Here is a 16,431-nt window from a genome sequence, read left to right on the forward strand (position 1 = left end):
TAGAAATAAATACTTTATAAATATAATCTTAAACTACTGGCACCTGATTTCACCCTGCCATCTTTCGTAGAAACATGAATAAGTTAGGAAATCCCCATAACTAAACTATCACTTTCCCTTCACGCGGAAGCAATTCCTCCTGATTTCCCACCTCTGAACTCTCCAACACTCCTACCTCTGTAGATCAAAGACCAGCTTTTAACCAAAACTACCCTCTTTGCTCCCTCCCCTCCAAAAGGAACCTTTCTGGAGCGTTATAGATTGTGTGACATGAAGGTCACCCATGAGGGGATGGGCAGAAGATCACATGCACCCAAGAAATCCTGCCCAGGYGGGACCAGGCTTTTGCAGCTACAAACAGAAATGAGTTTCCCCCGTGAAGGTGTAAATCGAGACGGATCCTTCCATGGAGCAGACAGCTGGGGCAGCAGATGGTGTGAGAGATCGGACGTTAACATGGGGACTCTTGGGACAGAATCAGCAATCTTGATCCTGTTGGCAGATGGATGAGGTGGAGGGTGTTTTTCAGGTTAGATTCTCATCTGGGCTGTTCTCCTTCTGGACAGCTTGGATCTGATTTGGAAACCGAGAGACAAAGGGAGTCAGAGACACAGAAAGGGAGCTCTGAGGTCCCCCAGAGATTAGTGTCCTGGATGYAGGCTGATGCTTGAATCCAGCCAGAGCTAGAGGGACGGTGGGCTAATGGRTTTCTTTACCCAGGGCCTAAAAGTTTCTATGCATTTATTCCTCTGCCCCTAGTCCTGCTGTTGCAGAGAAGATGATCTGCAAAAACAATCACGGATCAGTGTCCCTGCTGCTATGCATGGACGTCTCTTTGAGCTCAGCACAGCACCTCTTTGTATCAGCCATGATCTGGCTCTAGATTCAAGTGTTTAAGCGGGGAGGAATGATCCCCTGTAACTGTAAGGAGGCAGAACTAAAATCAAAACTAAAGTAGTCCAAACTTTGCCTGCTGAGAACCTATCCAGGCACAGCTCTGCTTGGGGGTGCTTTCCCCCTGCTTGGCTGTGAAGGACAGCAGCTCCCAAGGGGACTGCACCAGGGACTGAGGGCAGGGAGAGTGCTAGGCCACCATTTTCCTGGGCTCCTGTTGAATGCTCCAGCAGCACAGATACTTCCTATAGACAACACATTCAACTCAAGTGGTGATTCCAACTCCCTCCAGCCCAGTGCTGCCAAATCTGGGCTCGACACCCCTGTGAGGGCTCGAGGATGGGCCTTCCCCTCTCCAGTGCTGCTCAAGGCTTGGCCAAGGACACTAACACAGGTGAATGAACACAGCTTTGAGCCTCTAGGCTGGGAAAGGGGCTGGGAACAGGACATCTTGTTAGAAAAACACTAAGTTGAGAGCCCTAACATCAGGAGACACTGCGGTATGGACAGCCTGGGCACRTATATTTCCTGCTCTGCGTCCAGTCTCCATTTTCACCCATTGAAGATCCAGATATGCAAGAAGGATCCCTCAAGGGGCAAGAGCTGGGCTGCAGAGCCCTGGCTACAGCAGCTGCAAACACTTCTGCCCCAAGGCCACCCTAGCTCTCACGTAAATGATTGCCATGCACCCCTTTCCTCCCACCCGTCCTCATTACCTTATGGATCCAGCCAGAAGAGGGTTGAACGCATAGAGCCAGTCGTGCATGTCCTTGTCGCTGCTCGCCTGCAGCAGGATGCCCCGGTGCTCCGTGCACACTGCAAACGTGTTCGGGGTCTGCAGGGGGAAAGCCTGAGATGAGTCCCTTGTCCAGGGAGGTGCTGGGGCAGGGTTCGCTCCCTGCGCTCAGAGCAGGCACCCTGTGCCCCTACCTTGAGCATGGCCTGCTGGTCCTCGCTGTATTCCACTTGTGCCTTGGACAGGTTGAGGATGGCCCTCTCAACAGAGTCCTTGTCCGAGTTGTAGATGTAGACATAAGGGCGCCTTACCACCACGAAGCGCTTCACCCACCCRTTGGTGTGGGGCTCCAGGAAGTGCAAGTAGCCCTTCTTGGAGACGATGGGACTGCAGAGGGGGAGAGGGGCCAAGGTCAGAGTGGGACACAGATGCTCCAGCTGGAGTGAGTACCGCGAGGATGTGGCAATGGTAGGGCACTGTCCCCTGTCCCCTGCCAGACGCTGCTGCCTTGCCCCTCCTCAGCCAGCACTTGAGCTGGCTGCCCTAGCAACTCCTACCTGACCCGGATCTCCTGAATGTCTGGCACCAACAGACGCTGGGGCTCCTTCTCTTCCTCAGGTCGGCGGGCTGGGGATTTCTTCTGCTCTCCTTCCACTGCAGGCTCTAGTTCAGGACTCTCTGCCCTGGAGGAGACCTGTGGAGTTCTAGGAGGAAAGGAGAGGCTGGGGGTTGTAGGAAGAGTGAAGGCCAGGGGGGACACCCATCAGCCAGRACCATGTCCGAGCCATACAGCTGCCCTGCTCAGTGGACTTTCGAGAGTCAACCCAACCTCCTGGCCACCTTCTTACCTGACCTCCATGGCATTGTAGCGTCCTTCCACCAGTGACGGGCAGGTAGAGGAGGGGGTGAGGGTGGTGACACCAAGGGCTGGCATGGAAGGTTCTCTCATCAGGGTCACAGACATTTCGGACAGCTATGGAGGAGCAGATGTGCAAACTGGAGTCTCTGCCCTAAGCTGGGCACTGCTCAGGCCAGGGCAGGAGAATAAACGAGTGCCTGCTTATACTGGGAAGGATGAGACCTTCTTCTAGCCTATGATCTGGAGAGCTGTGCAGTCCTCTCCTGGCACAGTCCTGAGAGTCACCAGCTCTGGGAATATCAGGGCAGCAGTGCCACCCACAGTGCCACCACCCAGGAGCAGGGACGGCTCCCATCCCACATGCTGGCTGTGGAGTGCAGCCCCACACTGTGCCCTCTGCCCATGCTTGTGCTGCAGTGCCCTCACAGCCTACGCACAACCGGTATCCCCCGATGGGCCCGTGCATCGCTCCCAGCCCCTGCAGATCCCCCCAAAACAGCACTCTCACAGCCCTTATGGCCCCCAGGGAGGGTGGCCATGCCAGGCCAGCTGTACCTTGCTCTCGCTGGCGCTGATGCAGACGTGGCTGTGGCTGTACTCTCTGTTGAAAGTGTGCGTGAGCAGACGCAAGCACTGCRGAGAGAAAAGGAGGCCAGAGGGTCAGGCACACACCCCCTCGGCCTTCCCTGCCGYGTCGCTGAGCCGTCCAGGCAGTGCTCAGTCAACCCACCTCCCRCTTGCCCTGAGCTTTCTCCTGCCACAACCCCCTGCTGCTTCCCRGCCCTCCTGGGAACCTCTGCTCGGCTTTGCCCTGCACACCGAGAGGCTGCCAGCCTCTCTGCGAGCTCTGCTGTGAGACATTACCTTCACAGCCAGTTCCTTCTGCCTCTCGCTGGGGGTCTCAGGGGGAGAGGTCCTGCTCTCCGGRACCCCATCGGCTGAGAGCGGCGAGGAGACGCAGGAGGTGCTTCGGGACTCAGAGTCCTCACTAGAGCATGGGGACAGGCTCTCCAGGCCCAACCGCTGGGTTGTCTCGAGCTTCTCACGCAGGAGCAGGTAGTGCCTTGTCTTCTCCACCTGGATGCAGACAGCCTCACTTAGTGACGGTCCCATCCTCCCACAGGCTCCCCCAGACAAGTGTCAGGGCATCCTTTTGTGGAACATGCTTCTCAAGCTCCATTAACTTGCCTGCTCATTAACATTGAGCCTTGTTAGGGCCCAGCTAACACTACTGCACAGGAGAGCAAGAGGGACAGAGCCAAATGTCTTCAGCATACCCCCGCCCTTGCCTCCTGCTACAATCCTACAACAGGGAGGGCTGAGACACCCAGGTGGGGAATCCCATATTCTCATCGGCATCCACAGGGCAAGGGGCGAGCTGCAGATTACACTGTCTCAGCCTAAGGACTGCACTACTCTGGAGCGGGGGCATTTCTAGGCCAGACTCTTACTTCTTGCAGGAGGCTGAGTTTCTCCAATTCCCACTGATGGTCAAGGATGAGGCTGTCACTGCGTGGCCGCCAGCCAGCCAGGTTCTCCTCTCCCCGCACATAGGCCACAGAGGTGTCCAGCACGCGCCGGCGCCGTCTCTGCATGCCTGACAGGAGAGAAGCACAGCTGGAGAGAGAGCCATCAGCTCGGGCATTGCTCCTCGGGGAGCAGCTCCTGCCGTGAGCCTCCGGTCCCCACGGCAAACACGAGGGCAGAGACACAGCACCTACCTGGACTGCCTGCATCTGCCACACGGCAGAGGCTCAGCTCATAGACTCCTGTCACGCGGTTACTGCAAGCAAAAGGGGACAAGATGTTACATATGCAGGGGAATGGCTCTGCAGGGGCTTGAAGCTAGACTGGAGAAAGATGCCTTTCCTTTCCCAGACGTACAAGGAAGGGAGACAGCCCTGTGCTGGGGCCCGTCCTGGCTTCCCAGGAAGCAGGAACAGCACCCCTGAACTCCCCCGTGAGCAAGAGAAAACCCCCTTGAAATGGACCTCTGTTCCTCCTTCTTCCTTGGATTTTGGAGGCAAATAGATGTTTTTGCCAAAAGAGAAGAGTCTCTTTTTGTTGCAAATCTCCAGAGTTTTGCACACACAGAAAAAAAAACAAAAAAACACACTCCCATGTCTTTTCGAGTTTAAAAGGAAACATTTAACTTTCCTTTTTGAAGAAATTACAAAAAGAAATCATCAAAAGAGAGAAAAGACCCACACTCTTTTTACCAGAAGGCACCCTTTGGCCTTCTTTTCTGAAGSGAAGCCTTCCCAGCCAGCTCCGGCTGTTACACAGCATCTCTTGTGCTGGGGGCCAGTCCAGCTCCCTTTTCTAAGTGACAAGATCCAGAGCCCCAGAGGGACCCTAGCACCTAAACTGAGTGTGCAGAGAAATTCTGGAGAGTGCAAACAGCTAAACACCTCAGCCGGCCTTCAGCCTTCAGGAGAAAGCACGCGTCCAGCTGGCGACAGCAGCAGGAGCAGCGAGCCCAGCTTGGCCCCTTCGCCAAGCCCTGGTCTATTTTGCCCACACTGCTGAGAAGCCCTAGGACAACTCTGGTCCCCCTGGATGCTCACAGCATCTCTTTTTCCCTCTCCTTCCACAAAAAGGCAGGACGATCACAGTACCTCTCTGAGGCCCGCAGGCTCCCACTGCCAAAGAGGTTGCGGATGGAGCGGGATGCAGGGAGCTTGGCATCTCGGGAGTAGAAAACCATGCAGAAATCTTTGGTGATCACCGCAGGCTGGGTGCAGTTCTCCATCTGCAGTGGGGTGGAGAGAAAGGAGAATGGCAGCGACAGTTCGAAGAAGGCTACGGCCACGTCCTCCCCCACCCACTGTCCCCACGTGCTGTCCACTGCACCCAAATGTCCATGGGAAGAGCTGCACCTTGGTCCCAGGGCCCAGGTGCAGACTGTGGGCAGGTAGCATGAGAAAGGACTGCAGAAGCCTTTCTTTTCTCCTTAACAAGTAGAATCAGCAAAAGGCAAGCCAGGCACTGTACAAGAGCGTTCACTTAATGTTTTCCTGGGCCGTGCCAAGCTGTCATTCTGCTCAGGGAACTGGCCCAGAGGAAGCCTCCTTCCTCACCCTGTTAATGGCCGAGAGCAGAATTAGAACAAAAACAACCTGCAGTGACATTTTCTCAAATGCACACTGACTCTTCAAGATGATGCTCACTGAATACTAAACAACACCCCAGCTCTCCTCTGCCATGGACTACAACCAACTCTTTCTCCTCGTTGCATGCACGGGCTTGGAAACCCAGACATTCTCCCCTCTTTCTTCTGGCTCCCCTCACCCAGTTCCCAGCAGTTTCCACTCCCAAGACTGCCTGGAGCTGAACTTTCCAGCAGTCYGTAAGCCTCAACCAGGTGTGATACAACATAAAACCTCAGTTCCTGTTTCTGTTCTGGTGCTGGGCTCAGTGCATAGCACATCCCACTAGCCTGCAGTGATCTGCTCCAAGCTGGACCAGACCCACTGCTAGGGGAGTGAGGGCAGCTTGGCCTTCCCTGGCGACTACTGCACCACAGCACATCATCTGAGTCCACATGAAAGCCTTGCAAGGATCACTGCCATGATGTGGAACAAGCTGGGGCCTCAGGGAGAGGGRAGCTGCCAGAAAAACACCTTTTGAGACAGCTGTTCAGAGCTCTGTGGCTCCAGGGCTGGAATTGGAAATGGCCTCTTGGGTTCGGATTACAAGACGTGCCTTCAGCCCTGCACTGGAGTTCAGGCTCTGCAGTTCCCCCCAAGGGCTGCTTGGCACGCATCAGCCAGGAGCAGGCACTCCAAGCACCAGCGCTGGCAGGTCTAATCAGGCACCCCACTGACATCAGTGCCCGTTCTGGCTGCACCCCTGACGGTGGGGATGATACCAGGTCCCATTTGACTTATAATCACAGAGGTCCTTGCCTCAATGTATGCRGAAAGAGTGATGTAGATTTTCTCTCGGTACGGGGTGACGCGGTTGAGCAGCAAGGAGTTGTGCATGGAGCTGTCCCACGCCGTTTCAAACTGGTAAAAAGTCCTGCAGAGAAAAAACAGAAAGCCAGTAAAACAACCCCCAAAACCCAGGCAAGCGAACAAGGAGACGCCATCCCCCCCGCAGCACTGCAGCAGGCCTGCAGGGACACACGGACATGCACACGCATGGGGACAGATGGGGACAGCCACTCCCGAGGACTCAGGCTCAAGGCAAAGCCAACCCGGGACAGGCACAGCAGGGCAGGGATGTGGCATCCTCAAGGATCGAAACCCGGCATYGAGATAGCCAACCAACCAGGGATTCAGCTCGGGGGATTAAGGAGGAGGAACTGCGCGAGGAGCAGAGAAGTTGGGAAGATTTGGCAACGGGGTACTCAGCTGGAGTGCAGGGAAAGACAGGGGAGAGCCAGGAGAGAGGGAGCAAGAGCCTGTGGGGCAGAGCAGGGAGCGTGTTCCCGGTGCTCGCGGCAGGGGTGTTGCTAGCTGCCACCCCCCCGGCACTTCCGGACCAGGTCTCGGCCCTCTAGCCCGCGGCACAACGTGCCTCCTGGCCCCCGAGGAGTGGCTGTCGCCGTTCGGATGACGATGGCCAGAACAGAAAGGAGGGAGGATGCTCAGCACGGGCGGTTGCTGTCAGCGCAGCCCTGGGAGAGCAGCACGGGGGACCCTTCCTCGCAGCGGGCCCGGGGCAGCTTTGCCGGGGGGACAGCCCCCCAGCGAGCGAGGCGTCGTTCCCCTCGGCTCACCCCCTTCGACACCTTCGTGTCGGAGCCCCAGTGGGTGCGTGTGGGGGCTGGGGACCACCCCGAGCTGAGCGACTTGGCGGCCAGGCCTCAGGTGTCTTCCTAGACACTGAGAGAAACCACCCRAGCCTACGTGCTCTGCCCTGACTGCCCTGGCTACCACCGTCCCAACCACGGGTGCCTCGCTCTCCTGACCGCCCTTTCCATCTCTCCCAGGCCTGGCGAAGGAGGGCAGCGCCTCGGTACCCACTTCCGGAGGGGCGATGGGGTGAGGAGACCTGGCCCCACTCAGCCAGCAGGAGGGGGGTGAGCTGGGCATGGGCCCGGATCTGCGGGGTCCCGTAAAGGACAGCGCAGCCACGCAGAGCAGTGCAGCAACTGTGCTTTTGAGGGGCAAGAAATTCAGGCTGGAAGAAGCAGGAGGCAGCTCCAGTTCCAGCACGTGGGAATCCTCCTTGAGCCCCGGCTTTGCTCCCCTTCCCGCTGCTGGGGTCTCTCCCAAACCAGCTTGGTGAAGCTCTACTGCGGTCTCAGCTAGGGACTGGGGAAAACCATGCTCAAAAAGCAACCGGAGCCACCCTCCTCGGGCCTCCCCCGCTCCCGTGTGAGCATCCTCAAAAAGCCATGGCTCAGCGACATCTCAACACAGACACGTCACCACAGCTCATCGATACACAGCATCAACAAGGTCAAGCAGCTCTTTAGCAAGAGCCTGGGCTGCTCCAGAGTTGGGTGACGCCAGGGAGCAGGAGGAGGCTCTTGGTAAAGGAGGTTTGACTGCGCTTGTTGATAAGCTGCGATCGTCCCTACTCGAGACACCACATTTGAAGAACAGAGAGTCACGGGTTCAGAACATGTTGCAAACACAACAACCGCATGAGAAGGAGTAAAGATAGAGGATCACTTGTAAGACACAGACCACTGGAGAAGAAAGAGCTCCAAAGGGAAGATATAAGAGAAGGAAAAGAGGAGCATAAGGGGTAGGGGGGAAAAGAGCAAAAAGCAAAGGAACGAGGCAAAGGAGAAAGAGAGAAAAGCAGGAGGGACCAGACCGAGCAAGTGCGCGAGAAATACCTAGTGTCATTTCCGAATGAAATGCTATAAGTGGAAGGCAACCCAGGACAAACACACACACGTACACACACAGAAAAATTAAACGTCAGAAAGCGTTGTCCATCCGGGGCCTTGCTGCAACGCTCCCTACAGCGCTACGAGGGCAGCAGGGCCATGGAGACGTGGCCGGGCTGTGAGGCAGAGGAGCCCGTCTCCCTTCTGTCCCCGGCTTCGTCCTCCCCGCGGCAGCAGGGCACCCGGCGCCAGCCCGCAGCCTGCTCTGCCCTGCCCGGCTGCGGGCCCTGCCGAGGGAGGGCGGCCGCGCGGGGCGGGCATGCCGTGGGGGCACGCATGCACGCACGCACCTCCAAGTATCAGGAGGTGAATGAATAGCACCTTGGAGGCCAAATGGCACAGAAAAAGCCATAAAACCCGAGGAGCTAGCCAGGCTAAAGGAGGCGGCAGCGAGAGGAGGGTTTGGCGGTCGGAGAGGTTCGCAGCGTGAATGAGGAGCTCCCGGCGCAACGCACAGGAGGCCAGAGCTGCCACTCGAGTAACTCCTGGGATCAGAAAGGCACATCCCGGGTAAACCACACAGCCACGGTGACACTGTGATTCTCCACTGTGCTTACATTTTGGAAACAAAAGGAAATATCCCCAGGCCCAGATATGCCAAGTGAATTATGGAGATCTGCATAATACTAGCGCTGCTGGTTTTTCAGAACAGCAAGAAAACCGAAGCCTGAATCTCRGAAGGTGGAAATAATCCACCCTCTTCACAACCCACATCTGCCCTTCCCTTTAGGGCYGAATTCAACAGGGATGCAAACCCAACCTCAAACACCAGTTTACTGCACCATCATAGCGGGGCTGCTTAGAGGGACCAAGCGAGACCAGATGCTCAATGGAGAACAGTGATTTCACAGCTCAATTCAACACACCATGGGTGACTTCATGGGAAGGAGATACTAATGAAGGAAATTCCTCAGCAGGGCCAGGCAGGTGGATACTTCCCGTGCCACCCAGGACTGTGCTATCAAGCTCTACAACACCACTTGCATTCTCTTCCCCCGGCTGTTCCTGCCTAAATGGGCGCTTTGGACCCCTGAGCCAGAGACCAGAAAGATCAGCAAAGGAATACCAAAATATATCCATTTTCTGCTTCACAGCTGTCTGAAAATCCTCTGCAACCCTCTGCCTCAGCCCCTTCCTCACAGTGCACCTGACAGCTAAGAGGGGAGCAAACTTAAGGCTAATGCTAGAGCAGTTGAGAGAAAGCCTTATTTTATATCACATCCTTAYGGCCTAAAACTGCTGCACGAAGCAGCAGGGACCCAATTTCCTCCTGAACACAAACTGCACCTACGCTCCAATGTGGGAAAAGCAGAAAACAGATTCGGGTGCTCCCCATAACCTTAACTCTGCCCTTTCTATGGGCCCCCCCTCCAGCAGTGACAACTATCAGAGCAGACTTCTTCCTTTTCCAGGGCAACGAAATCCCCACAGCACAGCCTCCGAAAGGATGGCTGTCTTTAGGATAAGCTTGGCRGGAATCAGCCGGCCCAACTCAGCCCTCCACCGATGTATCCCCCAAGCTACCCATATAACCATACCTCCACGGGGCCGGCAGCTCTCCCACACAAGCCCCGTGGGCCAGCACCAYGGCTCGCAGCGAGGCCAGACCCCAGCAGCGAGCTGGCTCTGCCAACCTGGTTCGCTGGCCCCACTGCGGCAAGCAGCTCGGCACAGCCCTCACTTCGGGCAGCTCAAAGCGTTTTGCTGAACTCCAAATCTTGGCAGCRTTCCCCAGGGAGGTCAGGCAGCCCGGCCAGCTGGCGAAGGGAGGCTTCCTGGTGGTCACAGCACGGCTGGCTCTACACGCTGTCCTTCGCCTTGAGAGCCCACAGACGATGCCAGGGTGAGTCCACRTGCTCCTGCCTCCATCTGAGATGAGTGCATCTGAGCTGCCGCTGCAGTGGGGCTGCAGGGACTCGGTCTGTGCCAGATCTGCCCTCCTGCACCTTGGCGGGACACAACGACCCTCTGGAGGCTCAGCCCTGCCCTCAGGCATCTCCTCCCATCAGAAAAGAGGCCTGAGGGTGGATAAACCTGCCTGGGACATCCRCACTGCCCAAGAGCCCCAGGCGGCAGCCCTGCCTCGCAAGGAGATGGCACATGCCACAATGCCCCAGTGGGGTGCTGAGCATCTTAAGCCCAGCTCAGGATGGGGACACCACYGTGAGCTTCCTCAATCACTCTACTGGGAACTGCAGGGTCTCCTGGTTCAGCCAGGAGCACGAAACAGTCCCCAGATGCTGCAGGGAGGATGGTCTCCCGCATCAAAAAGCTATGGAGCCTCATGGGATTCATGAGACCCCATCTCCACCACCAGTTCTTGCTGGGTACACTGTGAAACCACATCCCTGGGAACTGGGAACCGCAGTGCAGCTCCTTCCTGCGCTGTTTCACCCAGCTCACCAGCAGTCCTCCCTAGCACCGTCTGGCAGCACTTACTTGGCTGCTTGGATTCCCACCACCCATAACATGCCAACAGCCATCTTCCCAGCTTCACTTTCTCTGCCCTTCTCCTGCATTTGGTTTCCAGCAGTGCAGCGACCGAGGGGAAAGATGTCCTGCCATGTCCTTCCCCCACAGGATACACGAGAGGCGGGGGTGGCTGTAGGAGTCCCCTCTTCCCTGGGGCCCCAGTGACGCTCCYGTTCGGAGGCTGGGAACAGCGTTTGGGTCTGGTGGCTCTTGCCCATAGGCTGCACACCAGGCTCACCACTGTGGTCCCAGCTAAACCCACACATCCCCTTCCCCAGACATCTACTGCCCTCTTCTGCCATGGTAGCACTATGTACCCGAATGAAGGTGTAGCCTTTACACATACTTGTGTACACACACACATCATGTATATATTGTACTTACACACATAAAATCATTTATATACAGCAAGATGTATACACAACCCCTACAGCTGCTATGGGGTGTGCGCAGAACACATGCACACACACACACACACGCACATGCCTCTGCACAGTTTCTACAGAGCAATACACACACAGCCTCCCCTCCAGCCCTCTCCTGCAAGATGCTGGCCACCATCTCTTCTAAGAGCCACCAGCTGGCCATCACTGGGAGAAAACTGCCCCTACCAGAGCAGGGGATGGCACGGACGCCCAGCGAAGCCTTCAAGAGGCAAGGGCACCCAGGCGAGGGTTGGACATGCCCTGCTGATAACACACACACATCCGCAGGGCCAGTCCCTGCAGCAGTGGTGCACTGGTTCAGCTCTGAAAAGTCTCTGATTGAGGGTGACCCCCAGGAAGACCTCAGCGGCCTGGAGACCTTCAGGGCATGCTGTGGTCTAGTTGTGAATTCGGAAGCCCCCCTGCAAACCATCCCAGCTGGCGAATGACACGTGAGTGAGAGTCAGCCCTCCTGCCTGCGCAGCAGAGCCCGGCAGCCCTCCGTGCCCCACGGGCAGAGCCCAGAGCCTGCAGCGAACGGCACGGGTGCRCCCGGGCACGGGGAAGTGGAGGCAGCCAAGCTCTCAGCTGCAGCCCGGTGACCTGACATGGCACCAGCTCATCGTCTGAAGCAGGGGCAACGAGAGAGGAATGCAGAAAGGCCAGGACGTCCCCAGGTCCTTTCTGCAGCTCCCAGACCACAGCCATCCCCCTCCACGCGCCCCGGCCCCTGCCAGCCACCCATGTGCTCCACACCAGCCTATAGCTACTCAAAGCACTCCTGGGCCAGAGCTGGGGAAGGGGCAGGAGGCAATGGGGGCAGCATGTTCTTTGCCGGATGTCAGAAAGATAGGAGAGCAGCAAGTCAAAATGAAAGAACAAAACCAAAACCAGGCAATGGGACACAGGCCAACGAGAGAGAGAGAGAGCAAGAAAGAGAGAGCGCGYGATCCAGTCAAACAGCAAAACCCAAGGAAAAGGGACAGAGTGAAAGAGAGGTGCCCGGGGATGTGGGAGGGAGAAGGGAAGAGGTGAATGGAGAGTCAGAAGAGCCAGAAATCAAAGTGCTGTCTTTGGAAGRAGTGAAAGTGCTGAGGTGAGGGGAAGAGAGAGGGGAGAGAGGAGGGGTAGAAAAAAAATCAATGGAAACAAATAATACCTAGGCATATCCGAATCAAGAAACTGCCTGCAAAAACACAAAACAATCACATGGTTAGTGTGGGCTTGAATGGACGGCAGCAGCGGCAGCAGCGGTTTCAGAGAGAAGCAAGGAAGCCAGGGCCTAGGGCACTTGCCCCTTGCACCCCTTCAGCTCCTCCCCGGATGCTTGGCCATGCCGCGACAGCAAAGCCTCGCGGATGCAGAGAAGTCCCTCATGGATGCACAGTGCGGGCAGTGTGCTGAGTTTCAGAAGAGAAGGCAAGGGGGACTCTTGGACCTGGAAGTTTGTCTTCACTTTGTTTCTTAGGGGCAAAGCAAGGGAGCTGGGCCCACCTGGCAGCTTGCCTTTGGGGTTGAGACCTGCTCAACTGTCTCCAGTAAGCGTGCAGGGTGCTGATCCTGCGTGGGAGCAGGTCAGGAGGTGGCACGCGAAAGCAGAGCCACGGCCTGGGCTGCATCACRCACCAGGCTTAATGCACACACAGCAATACTTCTCCTTCAGCAATGCTGGGGGCTTTCCCAGGTCTCCTCCAGAGCTGCTCTGGAGGATCTAGGATGCTTCGCAGACTCAGGAGAAGGGTAGAGCCAGGGCTGCTCTCGGCGATGGAGGCTGAATAATGTAGGGTAGCAAAGCAGGGAGCACAAGCAGCCCAGGAAGAGGGTGAGATGGGCCCTGCTCCGCTAGCTCCCCTCCCTCTGTCCAGGATCTCACATCCTTAGAGGCTGCTGGGAACAAAGCATGCAAGAGTCCAAGCAGGRTCGAAGCACAGGGCTTTTGGAATTGCCCTTCATTGCCCTGCTGGAAGCCTCCCACCCTCCTCCCTGTCCTATGCCCCTGCCCAGTCTGCTGCAGCGTCTACAGTACCACAAGTGGGATGAAGGGAGATGGCATGTACCGGCCCCTCAGCTTAGTTTTGGGGTTACCCTGAGACACAGACCTCCTGAGCATGCAGCTGATACAAGCCCTTGCCAAAAGAGCGCGCATCTTCCCATTTCTCTCTCTTCCCTTTCCCCTGAATATCCTCGCCACCCCAGAGCTGTGCCTGCCACGCTGATGGTTTCACAWGGGGAGGGAAGAGCAAGAGGCACATTTCCCCATGCCAGGCTGCTCTAGAGAGGCTGAAGGTCAGGTCTGACTGCATCCAGGACCAACAGACCAAATCACCAGCTGATGTAAATCAGTGTAGTCCCAGGAGTCAGCATGCCAATGTATCTCAACCATTTAACTCGCAGCACCCATACTTCTCAGCAAAACGCACAGCAGCTCTGCTGGTCTGAGCTCTCCTCACCTCACCGTCCCTGCTCCCAGGCCATCAGCCTCTTGTTTGGCCTCACCTTGTTGTCCCCACGGCTGTGACACAATCTTCTGGTCTGACATTCACATACATACACTACCATGGCTACACTGCCCAGATACTCACTGCCCCACTACTCCGCCGAAACAGTGGGCTGCACCTCGTCTAGCAGCTGCCCCAGGAGCATTGCAGGGTGCCATCTCACAGTCAGAGCTTCACAATCCCCCCCTGTCCCAGCCTTGGGACAGRCCACCTCAGTGGAGGAGCAGCCCAGTGGTCCCAAAGAAAATGAAGGGAAAGATGGTCCAACTCCCATCCCACTATGCTCCCACGGTGCTCCCAGTGCCCAGAACCAGTCCTGGTGTTCCCGGTGCCGACAACAACTGGCCCCATTCTCGTTCACGCACGTCACAGCAACCAGCACCCTCCCCAGCCTGCGGCTCCCCAGACACACGCACTCAAACCGTTCCCCCAACAGCTCAGTGTGGACCCACCACCAGCCCTGGGAGGTTTGCTCTGCCTGGGGGGTGTCCCCCCACACCCTGGGCCAGCAGCCTTGTCCTAGAGGAGAGCTCTGCTCTCTGGGCCCACCACCCTCTCATCAGTGGTCGGACCCAGCCACAGGTCTTCAGAGCTTGCTGCTGCCCGGCGTCTCAGCCAAAGGGACTTCAAACCACACTAGAGAAGGGCCTTGAGACTGTTAGAGACCTGATTTGCAGCTGCCGTTGAGGTCTTGCAGGACTCTGACATGGGTCCCAGGAGCTCAGGGCAGGGCACTTCTCTGGGGTTCTCCTTTCAATCTAGTGCACTGGGACTGCAGGGCCAAGGCCAAGGGGACACTAAGCCAGAGCCATCCCCTGGCAATCAAGGAGATCTTGATGATGTAAAGCCTCCAACCCTGCTGCATCAATACCCAAGACAAAGCCACCGTAGGAGGAGAGCCCCCTTGATGCATGCCCTTGGACAGGCTGAGTCCAAGCATGAAGAGTCAGACCCAGAAGTCCCCAAACTAATCTGTCAGTGCCTGCAGTGATCAGGGGTGGTTCTCCGGGATCACTCAGGACATGCAAGGATCACCCATGGGCACAAAATGGCATTTCTGATGAGTTAGCCAGAACACTGGATGAATATGAGTTCACGCCAGCTTTGCCCAGGCTACAGGAGCCAGCTGGTCAGTATGAACTCCTCCATTGCTGCTCAGGGAACAGCTCTGGAGGAACAGAGTGCATTTAACCCAAACAGCTCTTTGTGTCAGGTGGCCATGTTTGCCACCTGTAGCAGGAGCTCTGTCCCAAATTCACTGTATTGCTAAACCCCAGCCTGGAGATGCCTTGGACACCAGCGGTGGGGAGGAAGCAGGAAKGAGCTGGCATCCCAGGGCTTTGGAGCTCTCATAGTGACTCCTGTCCTGTATCCCGAGACTCTCTGCAGTGCAGCTCCAGAAGAACACCCGCCTGAAGCAGCAAAGGTCTGCAGGACCCTGCTAAGGGGCAAAGAGCATCCAAGGGAGAGGGAGGCTCCCCACATCTCCCCTSTCTCTGGCCAGCCCCAATGGCACTGTGCTTGAAAGAGGAACACAAGAAAAAGCCACACGCACCGGTCGTCCTGCGAGGGGTGGATGTACCCAGATGACAGGATGTTCAGGGACAGGATGTTAGGGTCAATGAGAGACTCGTCTGCTTCTGGGGTGTTCCGGATCCGACCTGCAAACACAGCACAGGGATGCTCTGCTCAGGTGACAGGCAGCCCTGCAAGGTCCTTCATGACATGTAGGATCAGGGAAGAACACGAGCCCATGTTTCTCAGTGGGGTTATTTCCCAATAGCAATGGAGGCTTAAAAGCAGCAARGATAGCTTCCCAGTGTATCTGTTCTTGGTAGCATGGGCCTGTTCCTGGATCCTTCCTTCCTTTAGCAGAGAAGCACATAAAGCCCAGCATCTCCCCAGTCTCCTGCCTGCCCTGACGACATGGTGCCAGGCAAGCTGTCCCTCCCTTCCCAGGCTCTCTGGGTCCCTCAGGGTACTAATGGACAGAGCAACTCCTGGGATTCTTAGCAGAGCATGTCCTGGGCAGCTCAGCCCAGGGATGATCTTGCCCCTCCTCTGTATGAATCAGCAGCCTCCCTGCACCGGGAGGCACAGGAGCCCAGCGCTGTACCAACAGGACTATTCAGAGCCCAAGCCTTGGCAGGAATACGCTACACTGCCACAGTGGCTCCACCTGTTGTTGCTGATGTGATGCCCAGGATCAAGTTGCCCCACCATGAGGCACCCTTCTCCAYGGTCTCACCCACAGAGCAATCAATCACCTCTATTCTCTTGCAGGTAGGATAGCAGGAGAAAAGTGGAARACAACATTCCCCTAGGAGTAGGGGAGAGCAACAGGGCCTGGGAGAAAGGGTTTAGGGGAGCTAGACAGACTGGGTTCAGGTCCCACCCAAGCCCAGCTCTGCTTACCCACAACTAGTTCTCGCACTTCCTTCCAGCGGATAAGGCTGCCTGTTTCATGCACCAAGGTGACAGTGATTCTCCTCTGAATACCCTGAGACCCACAAGGTCAGAGAGAAAAAGACAGTGGTTAATATGGCTCCTGGTCAGAAGGACAGGAGCCAGGTAGAGCATGGACTGGATCTCAGACAGGGAGTACCTGGTGGAGGAGGAAGGTCCCATGGCACGGCATGCCTCCACGATGGTCCACAACAGCAGGGATGTAGCTAGAAGAGAGAATTGTGGTGTGA

At 56.6% G+C, this 16,431-nt stretch overlaps 1 protein-coding gene across 5 annotated transcripts in view; it reads right to left on the bottom strand.

The window, feature by feature from the left end:
- Nucleotides 1–530: 530 nt before the first annotated feature.
- The window catches only part of KIF1A (kinesin family member 1A), a 57,583-nt gene continuing 41,682 nt past the window's right edge, over nucleotides 531–16,431 (bottom strand). For 4 of the 5 annotated variants that reach the window (XM_026077369.1, XM_026077368.1, XM_026077365.1 and 1 more), the window contains 14 exons: nucleotides 16,341–16,407; nucleotides 16,151–16,235; nucleotides 15,291–15,396; nucleotides 6,398–6,512; nucleotides 5,108–5,241; nucleotides 4,211–4,272; nucleotides 3,941–4,086; nucleotides 3,354–3,566; nucleotides 3,045–3,122; nucleotides 2,479–2,603; nucleotides 2,188–2,334; nucleotides 1,825–2,017; nucleotides 1,611–1,729; nucleotides 531–573 (listed from right to left, as the gene is read on the bottom strand). In XM_026077369.1, the coding sequence (XP_025933154.1) occupies nucleotides 531–573; nucleotides 1,611–1,729; nucleotides 1,825–2,017; nucleotides 2,188–2,334; nucleotides 2,479–2,603; nucleotides 3,045–3,122; nucleotides 3,354–3,566; nucleotides 3,941–4,086; nucleotides 4,211–4,272; nucleotides 5,108–5,241; nucleotides 6,398–6,512; nucleotides 15,291–15,396; nucleotides 16,151–16,235; nucleotides 16,341–16,407 (1,633 nt within the window). Of the gene's footprint in view, nucleotides 574–1,610; nucleotides 1,730–1,824; nucleotides 2,018–2,187; nucleotides 2,335–2,478; nucleotides 2,604–3,044; nucleotides 3,123–3,353; nucleotides 3,567–3,940; nucleotides 4,087–4,210; nucleotides 4,273–5,107; nucleotides 5,242–6,397; nucleotides 6,513–12,396; nucleotides 12,424–15,290; nucleotides 15,397–16,150; nucleotides 16,236–16,340; nucleotides 16,408–16,431 lie in introns of all 5 variants that reach the window. The other variant, XM_026077367.1, reaches the window with a different exon arrangement.

The sequence above is a fragment of the Apteryx rowi genome, unplaced genomic scaffold (genome assembly GCF_003343035.1).
Source record: "Apteryx rowi isolate R43461 unplaced genomic scaffold, aptRow1 scaffold_450, whole genome shotgun sequence".
Taxonomy (NCBI): domain Eukaryota; kingdom Metazoa; phylum Chordata; class Aves; order Apterygiformes; family Apterygidae; genus Apteryx; species Apteryx rowi.